Source organism: Neofelis nebulosa, chromosome 6 (genome assembly GCF_028018385.1).
Source record: "Neofelis nebulosa isolate mNeoNeb1 chromosome 6, mNeoNeb1.pri, whole genome shotgun sequence".
Lineage (NCBI taxonomy): Eukaryota > Metazoa > Chordata > Mammalia > Carnivora > Felidae > Neofelis > Neofelis nebulosa.
This window is the reverse complement of record NC_080787.1, coordinates 138,936,598-138,954,975: the sequence shown is the minus strand read 5'-3', so window position 1 is coordinate 138,954,975 and position 18,378 is coordinate 138,936,598. Positions and strand designations below refer to the sequence as shown.

Below are 18,378 nucleotides of genomic sequence, written 5' to 3'. Positions count from 1 at the left end.
CCAGTGTCTTCGTCATGATGGCTGCGTGGAGAATTTGCACCTCACTAAGTGTTTTGTATGTTCTCTGCATCTCATTCTCTGCCCTCCTTCACTGTCTTCAGTGGCTTTGTGCAGGGCAATTTACAATAAGGTGTCAATTGATAAATACACCAGTTTCTCATCTTCTTTAGAGTAATGAGTTAACTTGAACTTGGACTATTTCACTTATAAAATACAGCCCACTAGCCCTCCCTGAAGTTTAACATGAGAATATCCCAGAGGTTTGAGACATGACTGGCAGCCAAATGCTTTTAAAGTCTCAGGCTAGTTTAGATGATGGTCTGTTTACCAAAATACACACGTTTTTATTTAAACATCCATCCATAGAAACTGCTTCTGGCATAAGAGTACTGAATGCTGAACCATCTGGGGTTTGATGAAGAAATGGAATATTCTAGCTTAACAAAAGGCACTTGTCTACCAGAGAGAGTACGTGTGTTTTTTTTTTTTTTAGTTGTAATATTTGTAGGCCATTTTCATGATAGCAAGCATAATCATGTTTCAGCACCAAATCAATGACTCATTTTCTCTTGACTTGTTAGAGCGCCACACCCCATCACAAACACAAGAAAAACCAGTTGACTAATTAGAATTGTTATGTGGCATATTAGCTCATAAAAACTGAGCAGAAAAGTCATCTTTTTACCAATCTGAAATCTCAACACCTTACCTGTTTGGCCTGAAACAGATTTGAATCTATTAACATTTGCAGAAATGAACAAACAATCTGTGTCAGTTGTACTTGTGACATATAAAATATAAAAGTTGTTAACAGATGATTGACCAAGCAGCTCAGGAAAAAAAATATATATATCCTTTATCAGAAGCAAAAGAAGTTGTTAAGGGCTTTGCACATTTTGTTTAAAAAAATTTTTTAACATTTATTTATTTTTGAGAGGGAGAGAGAGAGAGAGAGAGAGACAGTGCATTAGAGGGGGAGGGGCAGAGACAGAGGGAGACAATCCGAAGCAGGCTCCAGGCTCTGAGCTGTCAGCACAGAGCCCCACCCGGGGCTCGAACCCATGAACCATGAGATGGTGACCTGAGCCGAAGTCGGATGCCCAACCGACTGAGCCACCCAGACACCCCTGCACATTTTATTTAGAAGCATTATTTCTTTACTTCTATCATGGGAAGGGTAATATCTGATGCTTTCAAACACGTAGGATAAAATATCCACTCTGTAACCAATGTTTTATTTAAAGTGTGTTTCTAATTTTTAGCCTCAATATCCATCTACATGGACAGCTGGAGAGCATGAGGGCTCCAATACTAACCATTCATGCAGAGCTGACAATCCAAGAAATAAATAGCACATTTCCTACAATATACACTCAGGAACTGATGGATGAAGAAACTAAACTATTATCTAAAGAAATAGCTGAATCCCATTAATGGTTCATGTAATAAATTATAAACAAACACAAGAGTGGAATCCTATAAACTGTTCAACTAAAATAAAGCCTACTTGAAAATGTATCAAATAGGGGCGCCTGGGTGGCGCAGTCGGTTAAGCGTCCGACTTCAGCCAGGTCACGATCTCGCGGTCCGTGAGTTCGAGCCCCGCGTCAGGCTCTGGGCTGATGGCTCGGAGCCTGGAGCCTGTTTCCGATTCTGTGTCTCCCTCTCTCTCTGCCCCTCCCCCGTTCATGCTATGTCTCTCTCTGTCCCAAAAATAAATAAAAAACGTTGAAAAAAAAAATTAAAAAAAAAAAAAAAAAGAAAATGTATCAAATAAATTAAGCAGAAGAGCCTTGCCCAGCGTGTGGGGCAAACATACAAGGATAGGTGCAGATGACCGGGGTGGGGAGGGTGACATTGATGGTCACTGTTTCCGGGTCCAAGTCCTGCTGGTAATTTAAACTCAGGCCTGGAACTAAGTCCTTCTGAGCCTCAGTTCTGTTGTTTTAAAAATGAGGTAGCTCCTTACATCACAGCACCTTTGTGTGGATTGAATGGGATTACTGATGATCCTTTATGGATTCCACCATCATACAAAATAAACAAATATTAAGAGCAATAAATTCTGAATTTAAGATACAAAACAGATGAACATAAGGGAAGGGAAGCAAAAGTAATATTAAAAAACAGGGAAGGGGACAAAATATAAGAGACTCTTAAATACAGAGAACAAACTGAGGGTTGCTGGAGGGGTTTTGGGTAGGGGGATGGGCTAAATGGGCAAGGGGCATTAGAGGACACTCGTCTGGAGGAGCACTGGGTGTTATCTGTAGGGGATGAATCACTGGATTCTGCTCCTGAAATCATTATTGCACTATATGCTAACTAGCTTGGATATAAATTGAAATAAATAAATAAGTAAGTAAGTAAGTAAGTAAATAAATAAATAAATAGCAATAAATTCTGCTTTCCACTTCCCACCAGGACTGTCCATGAAAAATATTAATTTCTTTTCTTCTATTCTGTCCTGCTCATTCTGACACTAACTATAAAGTGACATCCCAGGAATAATTCCCCAGTGAAAATTAACTTGTTTACACGGATTTATTCAGCCTTTTATTTAGGCTACTTTGTATCCTTCAATTTTTAAAAATTTTATTTCCTGGGGCACCTGGGTGGCTCAGGCAGTTAAGCATCTCACTCCTGGTTTCGGCTCAGGTCATGATCCCAGGGTCATGGGTTCGAGCCCTGCGTCAGGAGCCTGCTTGAGGCTCTTTCCCTCTGACCTTCTCCCTGGTTCGTGTGCTCTCTCGCTCGCTCGCTCTCTCTCTCTCTCTCTCTCAAACAAAAAAATAAATAAATAAAACAAAAATTTTATTTCCTAAGGCTACTACTATTTTCCCTCTGAGGTGCTCGCTTTATATCTCAACACAAGTTAAGATAAATACCACTATCAGTTAATTATGAGCTGCCAAGATAAAGGACAAATAATAAGAACAGGAAAGCACTACCCTCCCCCCAACAGTCAGTATTATAAGTTATACACCAAAAATGTTTAAGCCAAATATTCCAGTTCTTCTTAAAGGTTAACCCAATTAAATTAAAAAAAAAAAAAAAAAAGACCAAACAGGGGCGCCTGGGTGGCTCAGTCGGCTGAGCGCCCGACTTTGGCTCAGGTCATGATCTCGCGGTCTGTGAGTTCGAGACCCGCATCCGGCTCTGTGCTGACAGCTCAGAGCCTGGAGCCTGTTTCGGATTCTGCATCTCCCTCTCTCTCTGCTCCTCCCCCGCTCATGCTCTGTCTCTCTCTCTCCTTCAAAAATAAATAAAAACATTAAAAAAAATTTTTTTTTAATAAATAAATAAAAACAAACAAACAGGGTACCTAGGAGATCTGCACTGTCCGATTTCAAATTTAACAGAAATCAATAGTAAGTAGAAAGTGCTGGAGGGGAGGAGGGTGTTCTAAAAACACTTTGTCAATCCGATTCTTCCTATCCGAGCCACATCACACGAGAGATTATACCAAGAGAAGGATGGACACACTCTCACTTTAGCTACTAGAATTAGCTATGCAACTAAATGATCCTTTGGTGAACGATCCTGATGCTTGTCTCACGTTTGCTTTGAGAAAGACTCTTCCATTACTGCTTTAAATATCACCCTCTCTTTAATAAATCTCATTTTCTGCAGTGTAGGGCCACCTTTAGTATAGAAGCTCTAAAGGGCAGAGCGTAAAAACCTAGACCGTCCTCATTTTTTCAGGTAAGGACAGAAAACCCGAAAACCGAAGTCTATCATGAGTAGGACTTGCCAAGGTCATCGAGCTAATTAAGCAGCAGTTCAAAGTAGATCCAGTTCCACAGGCCGGGGTCCTTCCCGGGACATCCCAGAAACCAGCAACCTGTTTTGATTTTATCCATTTCATAGATGCCAACAAGGTCCCACAGCCCACAAATAATAGATCCTGCCCCGGTTTATCAATTCCTGAAGTTCAGCTGATAAGAGGTTACTTTCTCTTACTTAAGACCTTACTTCCTATTAAAATGAAAATTAAAGTGGTTCCTGTCATTTACGGTATAATGTGAATGACTTTATTGCACCCTTTCCTGAAAACAGACTCTGAGTAAAGGAAGGAGCACGGAGCCAGGATGCAGTAAATAAATGTACTGAACACACTAACATAGCTGTGAACAGGACATAGTCTGTGCCCTCAAAGGGCTTTCAATCATACAGATGCCTCCCTCCTTCTCTTGTTACAGAAAGCGTTTCTTTCTTTTTCTTTTTCTCTTATATAATTTAAAAGGATGAAGGCTTCTTATTCCTCTTTCCTCCTCTTTGCAAATATCTGTTGGAATGAATGAATGAATGAATACTCCTGCCCTCTAAGGTTCCTTCCACGCTTTGCCCTGAGGATTCTTTAAGAAAAGCCAAAGCCCTCCTTTGATCATTTCTTCCTCAACCATAAAGTAACGTTGTAGAGACTAATCCACAACTCTGGTTTCTTCTTTTTTTTTTTTCTCTCAGCTTTTACACAGTGGAGCAGATTTCCAAAGTGCCACTGCTGACTAAGAAAAACCTGGTGAGAGTTTATTGGCCAGAACTTTGAAGCAGAGGCAGGAATCCTGGCTCTCGTGCCTTGTTCTATTAAAACCTGTGTGAGCCTGTCACTCTGAATCTTATCTGCTGGTGGAAAAGCACTCACCCCTTCCTCGCCCAGCAAGCATTTCCACTCTCAGAGAAATGAGCAACTATGGTGCAAATAGGATTCTTGTACATACCGAAAAATTAAAATTACAGACAGAAATGGCAGCAACCTGTGATTACTCCCTTTGAAGACTTTCATCGCCCTGTACCTGTGCTTTACACCATCACAACTTCCGTTCAGTCCACAGGTTCAAAGGACGGCACGGATGTAATTCACAACCAAGGGAAAGGAACAAAACTTTGAGTCAACAATGAAAGAGGAGACTTCGAACACTGGCAGAGCCAAATGGCATTAGTGCAGTTAAGTGGGGGCGTGTATTTCTGAAATGCACAGTTCCGGAACATGGTCTCGAGGGCCGGTTTCTATCACACTCACCTGCCAGCCAGGTACTGGACACCTCAGTGCAGCCAGGGGCCTGAGAGACACTGGGGCTGCAGGGACCACGAGATCCTGCCCTCGCGAAGCTGTGCGACTGGATGACAGACGGTGCGCCAAGAGCGGGGCAAGCCTGCAGCCGCCTGCCGGTGAGGGGATGTATCAGAGATGCTCCGTAGAGGAAATACCACAAGGGCAAGCCCCGGAGCCCTTGCTGCAGCCTATGGGCTCCTGCTTTGTCATGAGGGCCCTGGAATAATAGGATCCAGTCTGGATCTCAGAAGACACTTTGAGTCACCGCAGCGAGGGGTGGATGGAGGGGAGGCTCGCAGGGGGAGGCCCCAGCCCAGGAACCAGAGACAGGTGTCCGTTCCGGACTCCGCCCCTTGCGAGTGACGTGGCCTCTAACCAGGGGTTGCTCAAGCTCTCGGTGCCTCAGTTTCTTTACCTACCTTGCAGAGTCACGGCGAGGATGGGCCTATGCAGTAAGAACTCAATAAATGGAGCTGCTGGGCACAATGGCTGCATCGTGGCGAAGGGACTCTGGAGTCAGGACGAGCTGAGACAGGGACAAGTCACAAGTTGTCTGGTCTCAGTCTCCTCCGCCACAAAATGAAGAAATGCAGATGATACCACACACCCCCCCCCTCCTAAAGTTATTGTGAGGTTTGACCGTGGGAGACAAAACGTACAGATCACCTGGCCCTCCGCCGGGAGCTGCATCAGTGGCCGAAGCAAGCGGTCGTAACAGCAGCAGCAAAGCAGGGGGCTGCTGGTGGTGGCAGTAATTTGAGAGACCTGAGACGGAAGTGTCAATTGGTGAGAAATTTTAAGGAAATTTCTCTGCTGCGGGGGGCAGCGACCAAATGTCCATCAACTGACGAATGGATACAGAAGATGTGGTTTATACATACGATGGAATACTACGTGGCAATGAGAAAGAATGAAATCTGGCCATTTGTAGCAACGTGGATGGAACTGGAGGGTATTATGCTAAGTGAAATAAGTCAGAGAAAGACAGATACCATGTTTTCACTCATAGGCGGATCTTGAGAAACTTAACAGAAGACCGTGGGGGAGAGGGGGGAAGTTACAGAAAGGGAGGGAGCCAAACCATTAAGAGACTCTTGAATACTGAGAACAAACTGAGGGTTGATGGGGGGGTGGAGGGGAGGGGAAAGTGGGTGGGGGGCATTGAGGAGGGCACCTGTTGGGATGAGCACTGGGTGTCGGATGGGAACCAATTTGACAATAAATTATATTTAATATATATATAAAAAAAAAGACTTTGTGACTGCGGGGTGTGACCTGCAGGGCAGAGGCAACAGAGAGGATGCCTGCAGAACCTCTGGCCGGGACATTTGTGGACAGCGGCGCCTGCCATTCCCTGAGGGAACGGGGGAAAAGGAGCAGGTTTGCAGAGAAAGGTAAACTCAGTTGCAAACCGGTTCACCACGAGGCTCCCGTGGAGCCTCTAAGTGGCGTTGTCCATTTCAAAACTCTCTGAATATATCTGGTCCTCGGAAAACAACTCTGGGCTAAAAATACAGATTGAAGAGTTGTCAGCATATGGACAGCAACTTGAAGCCACCAGGAATATTCGTATCATGCAGAAAGAGCATGCAGTGGGGAGGGGACCCAGAAGGCAGAGCAGGAGCCCAAAGACAAATCCTGAGCAACACCAGACTTCAGAGAGATAGGCAGAGAAAGAAAGCCCGGAAGGGGACTGGAAGAGTAGCTAGGGAATAGCGTGAGGTCCTGGAGAGGCTGTCTCAGAAGCCCAAGGCTTCCACGGGGAAGGCCAAGTCAGTAAAGACCCACACAACACCCCAACACCACCCCGGGATGAGAAACAGCAAGGTTCTCAGGACAGCAGTGGTGGATAAACAGCATCTGTCATGGGTAAAGAAAGATCCAGAAAAATGGATGGTAAGAGAAGAACAAGCGGCAACCAGAGGGGATACAGGACTGAGGAAGGGAAGCGTTACTCATGGCAGGCGATTGCTGTTGCTGTTTCTAGCAGGGGAGAAAGACTTGGGCTCATGCACCTGCTGGGGTCCAGGGGCCCGCAGGGAGCAAGGGAGGGTAGAAGCCCCACAGCAGAGCGGCTGCACTGGCTGGCCCAGGAAGAGGCTGCAGGCTGGGCTGAAGGGGAGGGAAGAGAGCAGAAATGGTGCCATGAAAACACCGGTGACGGTTTGAAATAGCCAAGTCCTGCATGAGGAGACAAGGGACTAAACTACAAAATGCGATCGTGCACACAGCGCACGCACCGCGTGGAACAAAAAACAATGCAGGCTTTGCTCTTCCGTCATCTAGAAAGAGAGACTCCTTTGAGGAGAGCCGTCAATTAGGCCAGGTTTGCCGTGTGCAGCCAGGTAGTTCCAGAGCTGGGAGAAAAGCAGAAGACCCTAGAAGCGAAGGCGAGTCAGAGGCGAGAAGCAGAGGCAGAGCTAGCGTGTCAGGGGGCGCAGCAGAAGCAGAGGAAAAGAGGGTGGGCGGGAGACGCAAGGAAGAGCGGGTTCACAAAAGAATTCTCACAATCGAAGCTGAAAAATCAATTCGCTGTCACCACGATCTGTAAATTCCTATTTGGAGCAAGTAAGTCAATGAAGGGGGCGGGGTGTGCTTTTCAACAATGCTGAAATAAAACAGTAATAATGCAAGAGTAGGATATAGATTATTGCTGCAAACCATAAATCTATTTTTTTCTAGCTGTGATTCTAATAAAGAAATGCCACCAACGAATTCAACTACAACGCCAATGACTTGTAAAAGGTTGTCTGAAGATTGACTCTTTTCATTCAATCAAACAAACGCTTCACGGTTGAAGAACTGTCCTCTACCATATTAGGACGTCTAAAGAAAATGAAGACAGAGCCTGCCTTTCAACTGACGTCTAATTTCTCCATACACATGAAAGCCCACAGGAACTTCCAGAGTAAGGAAGATACTAGAAGAAAGGGGAATGATACAGACAGTATTTGCCCATGTTCAAGTTCCAACACATGCCAACATCCCGACCCCAAGTACCTACGCATCCTTCTCCAAATTCTACCGCCAGATAGATGTGAATGCCTTGTTTTCTCTTCCTTCCTGTCCTCCGCCCACATCGTAGAGAATAAGCAATAGACAGTGGCTACGGTTCAAAGTACACAAGTGACTGAACAGCAACAGCGTCCCAGCAACTACGTTCCAGGTCTTTCCCATCCAGTCCTCCTAACGACCCTGCAAAGAGGGCTGGGTGACTCCCTTAAACATGAGGGGAAGGTGAGGCTCAGAGATGTCAAGGAAATTGCCTACTCACTACTACTACTACTGAAAGCTGGGGCTGGGACCACAATGTGACTTCCAGCTCTTCTAGCGTCAGAGCATTTACTCTCTTAACCGCTGCCTCCACACCGAATTTCCCCCAGCCACTGTTCTGAAGGGAAACGGTTGAAGTACTTTCTTCCAGAAGGTGCCTGGCCCCGTCCCGCCTTGAGAAGCAGTGCGGCACCGTGGTGACATTGCACTGATTTCCTGGACACAGCCCTGCCCCACCACGTTACAGCTATGGGCTCTGGGGCAACTTTTTGACATCTCCATGGCTCAGTTTCTATATCCATAAAGTGAGAATATCAGAAATTGTTACTCGGATTACATGAATCATCCCTGATGCATAAAGAGCACTCAATAAACGCCAGCTAATTCTGGCTTTTCAAACTGCATGCCACTGTCCCGAAATGTGTTATGAAATCAATTGGGAGGGTAACAAACCAGCAATTCTGGAAAACGAAATAGAACAGAATATGGTATTTAAACATGAATAGTCGTATTTTACATTACCTTTGTAATTTTTTTCTTTAGCGCACGCAGTAATGTTAAATGATGCTTTGTAAGTCCGTGTGTCTTTCACACATCCATGTGTCCGTGTGACAGGCAGCAATCTAAAGGGTATTTCTTTCCAGGGTCGCCATCAAAAAATTTGGAAAAACACTTGATTTGCAGACTGAGCATGACAGGGAGTCAGGGAAGATGAGAAGGTATAATATGCCAGAAAACACTTTCTAAAATGCAGCTAAGGGAAAGCCCTCCCAGATGGACATTCAGGATAACCCAGGAAAATGCCCTCAGCGCACAAGTCTGTTTACGGCTAGGCTGCTACAGGCATTTCAGTAATCTGAGGTTAACAACAGGCTTTTATTTCCAGAGCAAGTCAAATTGCAAAACTGGAAGTACAGATGTTATCTTGATGCTGGGCAAGATGAGAAAAATTGATATGACTTATCCAGTAAGCCATCTTGCAATACTTGTCAAAGTAGACGCTATGCCAGATTTCAAACGCTCTTAAAAACTGTCTGGGTTTGGAAGAGATACGAAAATCTCTCAAAACAGAAATTCTTTTTTTTTAATTTTTTTTTTTAACGTTTATTCATTTTTGAGAGACAGAGAGAGACAGAGCATGAGCGGGGAAGGGGCCGAGAGAGAGGGAGACACAGAATCTGAAGCAGGCCCCAGGCTCCGAGTTGTCAGCACAGAGCCCAACGCGGGGCTCGAACTCACAAACTGCAAGATCATGACCTGAGCCGAAGTCGGATGCTCAACCGACTGAGCCACCCAGGCACCCCAAAACAGAAGTTCTTAAATGTGGATGTAGATTCATCCTAACAGGTCCATGATGACCAAATCCCTAGCTGAGATTTAACTATCCATACGAGATGATGAAATGGGAGATAATTATCGACATAACTAAGCTTAGAATTTATAAACCCATGTATCTTTATATCCAAAAGGCTGTTTGATACGGTGTTTGCTGATACTGCCCACAGCCTGGATAAGAAGGGCCACAGCCCTGGGCCCTAGTCCTTCTCCACCCAACTTCCTGTGGCGTCCCTGGGACCAACTGGACCCACACACCCATGCGGTGACCTCCGTCTCTTTTTAGGCTCCGCTGCAGCCCCGCACAATCTCATGATCAAATACGAAGCCACTTTTAGGGCGCAAACAGGCTCCTCCCAGATCTGTCCTCCCAAGGGGGTCTCTGCCACTGGTCTGAGCTAAAGGTATGATTACAGGGTGGCAGAGGGTGTAGACCGAGATGGGGTGTGCAAGTGGACACAATGCTCTTCACCAGGTGGGACCATACCACGGGTGGGTAGAAAAAGGAAGGAGGCCCTGGGCGGGTGGATTCTCCAACTACATTCCAGCTTGGAGTCTTGGGAAGTCTGAGAATTCAAAATTCAAACCTAGCCTTCCAAGCCACTGTGGAGATATCAAGGTAGGTGGATAGAACACATTTTACAAGATGCTTGTTACGAATTCATTATTTTTATTTTTTTTAATTTTTTTTAACATTTATTTATTTTTGAGACAGAGAGAGACAGAGCATGAACGGGGGGAGGGGCAGAGAGAGAGGCAGACACAGAATCGGAAGCAGGCTCCAGGCTCTGAGCCATCAGCCCAAGCCCGACGCGGGGCTCGAACTCACGGACCGCGAGATCGTGACCTGAGCTGAAGTCGGACGCTTAACCGACTGAGCCACCCAGGCGCCCCTGAACTTTATTTTTAAATATCTACACATACACTACGAGGGCCTCTATCGGTTCTCTTGCACCGGACCCTGCAGAGTTACCGGCACACCGCAGGAGCCACACTGCCGTGGTTCATGTTCCCACCCCCACCCCCTGCCATTCACCAGTTCTGTGGGCTGTGAAGCCTCTTCCTCTGTGTCTCAATTTCCTTACCTGTAAAACAGGGACAAGAGCACCCTCTTCATAGGGTTGTTGTAAAGACTAAATGAATCAGTCCATACAAAGTGCAGAGAATAGCACCTAGCACGTAATAAGGACTCCAGAGATGCTGCCCTTATATTATTCTCCATACAAAATTGATTGGCCACTGCAAACTTCTAGAGAAGGCCACGGCCAGGAAGTTATTCTGGGTCTTCCTTCTCTCCCACTCCTAATTTAGAAAGCGCACGTTATCTCCAAAAGATCACTATTTTCTACTCCGCAAGGGACGAGTCACCTCGCTGCCCACCTGCCTGATAGAAGTTCTTCTGAAATTAAATATACGCTCATCCTGTCCCCCAACCTGGCAGAAAGCTCAGGCCTCTGGCCAGTTTGAAGCCTGGCAAATTTGCTTCCTGTGTCAGTTGCATGCAATCCAAATTTAAAACCTTACCAATTTTAAGTGTAAAAGGGACATTCCCGTCCCTTTATGTTCATGAGATTCAGAGCTATTGGCCAGGGTAAGGTCCTCCTAGATTAAAAAGCCAGAGGCTGAAATACCTGAAGTTATCAGCGAGGAAAGGCTACCAGACTAGAGAACCTTAGCTAAAAATAGAGTCCTACCAGTGGAGAAATAGATGGGAGAAAACAATTCGTTATATGGCTACTTATTAGTCCACCCGCTTTTTATTATTATATACAAGGTGTATCATTGGCTTAGTAATTACAAACTGCCAACAACCTCTCAATGACCAATATTCCTTCAACCTAAAATGACAGAGCAAACAACTTGAAGAGAAATACTTGTCACATTATGATACACAGGCAGCAAATAGCACGCTCTCTCGCTCTCTCTCTCTCTCTCTCTCTCTCAAAACTCCAGTTGTTTGCTGCACATCAGAAGGTCTAAAATAGGAGAAGAGATGTACAAGGGAAAGATTCAAGGTCGTGTTTACCCCTTAAAATACGTACCTAACTTACATGTTCAATACAGTGAACATTCGATCCACCATTTTCCCCCATTTATTCTGAAGAATTTTTTTTTTTAATTTTTTTTTCAACGTTTTTTATTTATTTTTGGGACAGAGAGAGACAGAGCATGAACGGGGGAGGGGCACAGAGAGAGGGAGACACAGAATCGGAAACAGGCTCCAGGCTCCGAGCCATCAGCCCAGAGCCCGACGCGGGGCTCGAACTCACGGACCGCGAGATCGTGACCTGGCTGAAGTCGGACGCTTAACCGACTGCGCCACCCAGGCGCCCCTCTGAAGAATTTTCAAAATATTTGATTCGCCAACCTACCCAAGGGGCTGGAACTCTCTAGTTTCTCCAACTACACCTAATTAGTCTTCCGTAAAAGCAGCACTGCTAAAGCACTGTTAATTTCAACAGTAGTTTCTCTATTAACTCAACTCTTCTCCAAATCCAAAATGGAGTATAAAGAGGAGTGTGAAATAAATGAAAATTAATTGGATTCTACAGAGGCAAGACTGAGCACATCCATCCACCCAACAGTAATCCCATCGAAATTAAACATAGTGTTTCTTGGAAGAGTTTTGCCAACTTCCTATTAAAAAAAAAAAAAAATCCCAGGAACACTTCCTATTTTGGCCAGTTTTTATTTACGCAATTAGCATGGCTTTTCATAAGAGCCAGGCTGGAAACAATATATTTTTACAAGCCCATTAGTCATATAGTCAAGCTTCATTATATCACAATCCTTCAGCAGTAGTCCGTAATAAGAATGCTGTTGCTTTGTGCAATGACAACGTTTAAGGAAAGGATGCGTTCACAATAGGCCATAAAATGTGTGAAAAACAGAATACCCCAAACCAGTAGACAAGCCAATGAGTTCATCTGGCTTTCATTTTTGCTGAGCAGGGTTAAGCGCAGTATGGACACAAACCTGGTTTTGACTTAGAAGCCATATCCTTAATTACTCACCCCCTTCATTCTCCCACCCTTCCCAAACTCCACGCCCTTAAGAGAAGTACAACACTTCGACCACAATTGCTGTTATTAAAGAATCTCCCCGGGAATCATTTTGGCTTCAGTCGTTTTTCTAGCAGACGTCTGTTACAGCTTATTCTCACCATTTCTCCTAACATCAAGCATATACACGTCCGGCAGACTTGTGTGTAAGCCTTAGCCCCTGAACTGTGGGAAGTCCCAGCGTCGTGGCGGAGGGGAACCCGGTGGGTTCCGGCCATCTCGCACACCGCCCGCAAAGCTGCCTGCCTTTCACCCAGGCACCCTTCCAGGTTGCCAAGGGCTCTCCATTCTGCGCCCACCAACGGGAGTAACTGAGCTTGGCCAGGAAGGAAGCAAGCTGCTTCAACAAAGCCCAGCGTGTGCAGCTTCGGTAAATGCAAGGATGAATTATGGGGACACGCGTCGGGGCTGGCTGCGAAAGAGAAAGCGTTCATCTCATGATTTTGATGTGGAATTTCAGGAACGAGGGGGTCTCTGAGATCCCCAGAACCTCTCCTCTCCGTTAAGCAGCTTTCAGGTCCCTTCCCTGCTCCCTCTCCGCAAAAAAAAAAAAAAAAAAAAAAAAATGCGGGATCGCCAGGATCTCAGCAGTGAGTACTGTTCTTGTTGGCTTAGGCGCATCTGGGGTGAGCCCTTCTGAGCCCCGCTTCGTGTGGCTGCAGCTAGAGCCTGGAAAGGCTCTGAGAAAAGCAATGCGCTTAACCAGACCTAACCCTCCCCACTGCCATGAAGAGGGCCCGCAGCTCTCCGGGCACCCGGCACCAGACAGGGGCTCCCAACCGTCGCGCCCCGGCGCCAGAGGGCACCCTGGAGAGCGAACGCCCTGCGCCTCGCTCCCAGCGTCGGGTCCCCAGGAGTCGGGGCGGTGCGCAACCGAGAGCCGGAGCTGGAGAATCCCTGTGTGGGCACAGTGGGGCGAGCGAGGCCCCCAACCCTCCCGGCCCCGCGCCCAAGTACCTCGCAGCCGTACAGCTGACCCAGCTGCTCCACGATCCACTCCTCCAACACGAGCCGCTTCCGAAGCTCCTTGCGATCGTATTTCACTGTCACTTTTCCCTGCTGGTGGCGACGTTGCTGCTGCTGCTGCTGCTGCTGCTGCTGCTGCTGCTGCTGCTGCTGCTGAACCTGCCCCGCAGCGGCCGCCGTGGCCACGGGCGCCGAGTCCTCCCGGGAGGAGCCCGAGCCACCGCTCGAGCCGGGGCTGCCGCCGGCGCCGCCCCGGGGACTCTGGAAGAAAACCCGCGCGCCGCCGCCGCCGCCGGCCCCACCGGCCGCCTCGCTGCTGCCCGTCGCCACCGACATTTCCCCGCGCGCGCCGGAGCCCGAGTGCAGCCCGCAGGAGGGGCGGGCGGAGCGCGCCCGGCGCCGCTACCACCTCCGGCCGGGCAGCGGCATGCGAGGCGCTCGCCGGCACCTGCTCCGCGCGCCGCGCACGCCCGGCAGCCCGGCTCGCGGGGAGGTCGGGAGGAGCCGCGGCCTCCGGGAGGAGGACGGGCGGGGGAGGGCGGGGAAGAGGGAGGGGCGGGGACCGCAGCCTTAAAGACGCCGCGGAGGACCCTCTCGCTCCAACCCCGGGAGGCGGATCTGGCGCCCGGCGGGCCGAGGGGCTGGGGCGTGGGAGTTGCGCGCGGAGGCGGGAATGTGTGCGCGGCGGCACGCGCGGGCGCCCGGGTGCAGACGCCCGAAGGACCGGCTCGGGGCCGGTGCCAGAGACGGTCCTACTGCGCGGGTGCCGTGTTCTCTCCTCCGGGGGACGGGGAATTGCTCTTTCCGCCTCCAGCAGTCTCAGGGCGCGGGAACCCCGCCGTCTCCAGCGGCCTCGGCCGGGCGCTGCCGGGGGCAAGGGACCGCCGGGAGAGGGACGCGGGGAGGGACCGCGCCGCGGGTTCCTGGTGAAGGGTTTCTTGGCCCTCCCGCCTCTTCGGATGGCGGGGAAGCGTCTCTCTCCCTGCTGTCCCCACCCTCCAGCTCCAAACACATTCCTATTCATGCCACTTCCTCTCTGGGATTGTGAGAAAAATTGACGAGGCGATGTTTGTGCAATCAGACAATCCGAGCGCCTGAGAAATTCTCTTCAGACCAGTTTTTCTCTCCTTACAAAGCTTCTGTTCGTTCATAGGCAGAGCATTGCGATGTCTTTATATCTAAAGGGCAGAAGGCTTGATCATCGCTTAGCTAAGGGGCTGGGGACATACAGCAAACATTTCTCTAAAGGACTCGGTGCTGTTTACTGGTCTTACATTTCTAGTGTTGCATTCCCTGACTAGCCAGCTTTCCTCTCTCTCAATAGCATTTCCAAGCTACCTCTTTTTACCGGGGAAAGCAATTGCACTAACTTTACTACTCTAAAAACATCGTGCAGCCAAGTAGAGTTACAAATGAATGAGCTTATTATAAGGTTTAGGGCAAAGAGATGGGGAGGGAAGTTATAAACAGAAAGCTGCGTGTGTCTGTGTGTAAAATTATAGGGAGACACTAATATATGTCTGTTGTACACAACATTCCATTTCTGTTGAGGCAACTGAAAGAAATCACAAAGATGCTCAAACACAGTAAGTAGCCTTTATGAACTTTTTTAAAAAGCTGGTGAAGTTTACCCGTAGCTATTATAAAAAAAAAAAAAAGTTTCTCAGAGGTAAAATAGGTCATCAGGTTAATTTCTTCTGAATATTTTCTATGATGGAGAGGATTCTGTGTGGGATTCTAGACCCACAGCTATAAAGGCACAGGAAGTGAAGGAAGTAACCAGCAACTTTCTCCTGGACTTCGGGCTCTGCAGTCAACCCACATTCAGGTCTGCTCTACCCATATTTATCATCTGCTTTGTTCTTTCCGTTTAAGGTTTTCGCCAAGAGCCTGAGGTGGGATTTTCCCAAAGAGTTCCATTCCTGAAACTCATCATCAGGAGAGGGCAGGCCCTGAGGAGTGAAAGGAAAGGATCTAGTGGGAGATTATGTGAAATGGGATGGGGCTGGAGTCCTTTCACAGTTAGAGCGGGCAAGGCTGAAACACGTCTGCCCCGTGGAAGAGGCCAGCTGTCCTCAAGGTGAGTTCCCCACCCAACTTTTCACAGACAGAGGAGCTAGAACTACCATGATTGGCTCCTAGAGATTGATGACTACTCTCCATGTCACCCCCACCCCCGCCTGCTTGGGGCGTGGAGGTTGTTCTAAACCCTGAACACGTAGCCAAGAGGGCGGGCACCTAGTTGGCCAAAAGGTAGATGATGGAAGGCAGTGGTGAGGTGGTTAAGGACAGTCTCCCCGCACAGAGTAAGCTTGTCTTGTTCCAGACATCTGGCGCTTGTCCAGGTTAGCTGGCACCAGCTTTAACCGACCGAACCAACCAGGAAAATTTCAATCAAAACAAAAACAGCTAAAATTATAATAATCATAGAAGGAGAAACTATACAAAATCTCTCCCTCGCTCTGGCACTAGGACCTGGCTCTACCAGTATTTTGAAAATTGTGCCTGTGATCCAGAAGTATGGAGAAGACTGGGAAATTCCAAGTAATTCCAACTCCTTGGAGTCTTTGGACAATGAATTCAGTCATTCAAGAGCAACTTCAAAGAAGTTATTAAAATGCGCTAAGTTCTTTCTGAGAAGTTCTTGTGCCATTTTTTTTTCACTGTGTAAGATACTTTTTCCTTTGTGCTTAAAACTCAGTATTCACTTACAACTTCAAAAATGACAGGTACTAAGAGACATTTAAGAAGAAATTCAGGGTTTTAGGCATCTTAACTTATAGAAAAATAGCCATGGAGGAGTCAGTCTTTTTCCATGCATACATTGACCTTCGGATGCCCAAATGAGTCACCTTGACTTGCAATTAGGAGCTGAACTAACAGGACAGTTCCTCTTCCTATAAATCCACTTGCTCCACCCAGGACATGATTTACACTTGAAGTGAGCTCACCACCACCACATGCGCGAGCGCGCGCACACACACACACACACACACACACACTTAATTCCATGTTTCAAAATATTTGAGAATAAGGGGATTATTCTCAGTCCTGAGACCCTTCACATAGATGACTGTTTAAATTCAGGAAAACTGGGGCGCCTGGGTGGCTCGGTCGGTTGAGCGTCCGACTTCGGCTCAGGTCATGATCTCACGGTCCGTGAGTTCGAGCCCTGCGTCGGGCTCTGTGCTGACAGCTCAGAGCCTGGAGCCTGTTTCCGATTCTGTGTCTCCCTCTCTCTCTGCCCCTCCCCTGTTCATGCTCTGTCTCTCTCTGTCTCAAAAATAAATAAAGGTTAAAAAAAATTTTTTTTTAATAAATAAAAGAAAAAAGAAAAAAAAGAAAAAAAATAAATTCAGCAAAACTAACGATACTTCTCATCCTCAACAGTACACATTTTTGTTCAAGGCAAACACTTTCACTTCTAACCCATTTAGACAAGTTTTTTCAAATGCTGGTTAATCAAAAACAACGAGTGGTTTTTAGTGAATTGAATGGTCTGAGAATTTTCTAGAACACAAGAGAATTTTCTAGAACACAATTTTCTAGAACACAATTTTCTAGAACACAAGCTTCTACCTTAAGGCAATTACTCACTGCTATGAAAGCAGCCTAAGGAAGATTCATCAATATCCTTTCTTCATGGCTTTGCATTTTCTCAAGTTGGACCTTTTTTACTTGCTCTCTGATTTGGGGAAAGTTTCTTTCAGGAATTATAGATTGTTCCTTCATCTCTGAAAATGATCTTTATGCCCAAATCTGTTAAATAAGGTGACTTAATCAGGGGTCCCAGCTTTCTTCCCTCCCCCAGGGAAACAAGGATCAAATACAAATATTTATACTCAGATGCAAATTTCCTTACTCCTTAAAGACTAGATATCACAATAATTATACAACACCTGGTAATCTACTTTGAGGTTGTGATAATTACAGCCCCAAGGCCCACAGATCTGAGCATAGAATTCTTATCTTGACGAAGAAATGTCAGTGCTAAGGTGCCTACATGCTAATTCTCTCAAACATTTGGTAAAGCCAAATGACAAGTCAAAAGTAATTTCAAGTCTGGTTTTCATCATAAAAGTAGAGGAAATTTAATCTGTCCTTTTGGATTCTACCAGTTACCCACGGTATCTTCTGTTTTCCAAATACAGTCCATTATTTCATTATTCTTTGCGCAGCGACAGCAGTAATGTTGTTAATGGTCTATCAATGTAATTTTTCTTTTGGCTACTGTTTCATACTTTTTTTTCCCCTCCTCCTAACTAGGCGTTTTTAATTGTATCGTGCACATACAATTATTTTGGAATCGTAATTCCAAAATAACCTTAACCGTTACTTGTATAAATAACCAGAGCAACAATAGATTTCATCATAATTCTAAAATCTGGTCTCAGCAATTACCAGAAATTCTTACCCGACTGTTCAGAGGATGAAAACTGTTGAGAGTAGGGGGTGGGAATCCATAGTTTCACCTCGTCTCTAACAGAGGTGAAACGTCCCTACACCTTCCCGTAAGCCTAGCTTGTGAATATTTTGTCTTTCTGTAACACTAGGGTCAAATTTGTTTCTGGTGCAAACCCGTTATCCCCTGTCTAGCCAACTCCCCATTTCATTGGCCAAACATTTCGAAAGAGCTGCCCATTCCCCAGTGTGTCTGCCTTCCATGCTCACCATTCAGTCCCCCAC

The 18,378-nt window shown here is 46.7% G+C and overlaps 1 protein-coding gene across 1 annotated transcript in view; it reads right to left on the bottom strand.

The window, feature by feature from the left end:
• PPP1R14C (protein phosphatase 1 regulatory inhibitor subunit 14C) overlaps window positions 1-14,160 on the bottom strand; it is an 89,829-nt gene extending 75,669 nt beyond the window's left edge. The window contains exon 1 of the mRNA XM_058735649.1: window positions 13,684-14,160. Within this exon, the coding sequence (XP_058591632.1) occupies window positions 13,684-14,028 (345 nt within the window). The 5' untranslated portion in view covers window positions 14,029-14,160. The remainder of the gene's footprint in view (window positions 1-13,683) is intronic.
• Window positions 14,161-18,378: the final 4,218 nt, after the last annotated feature.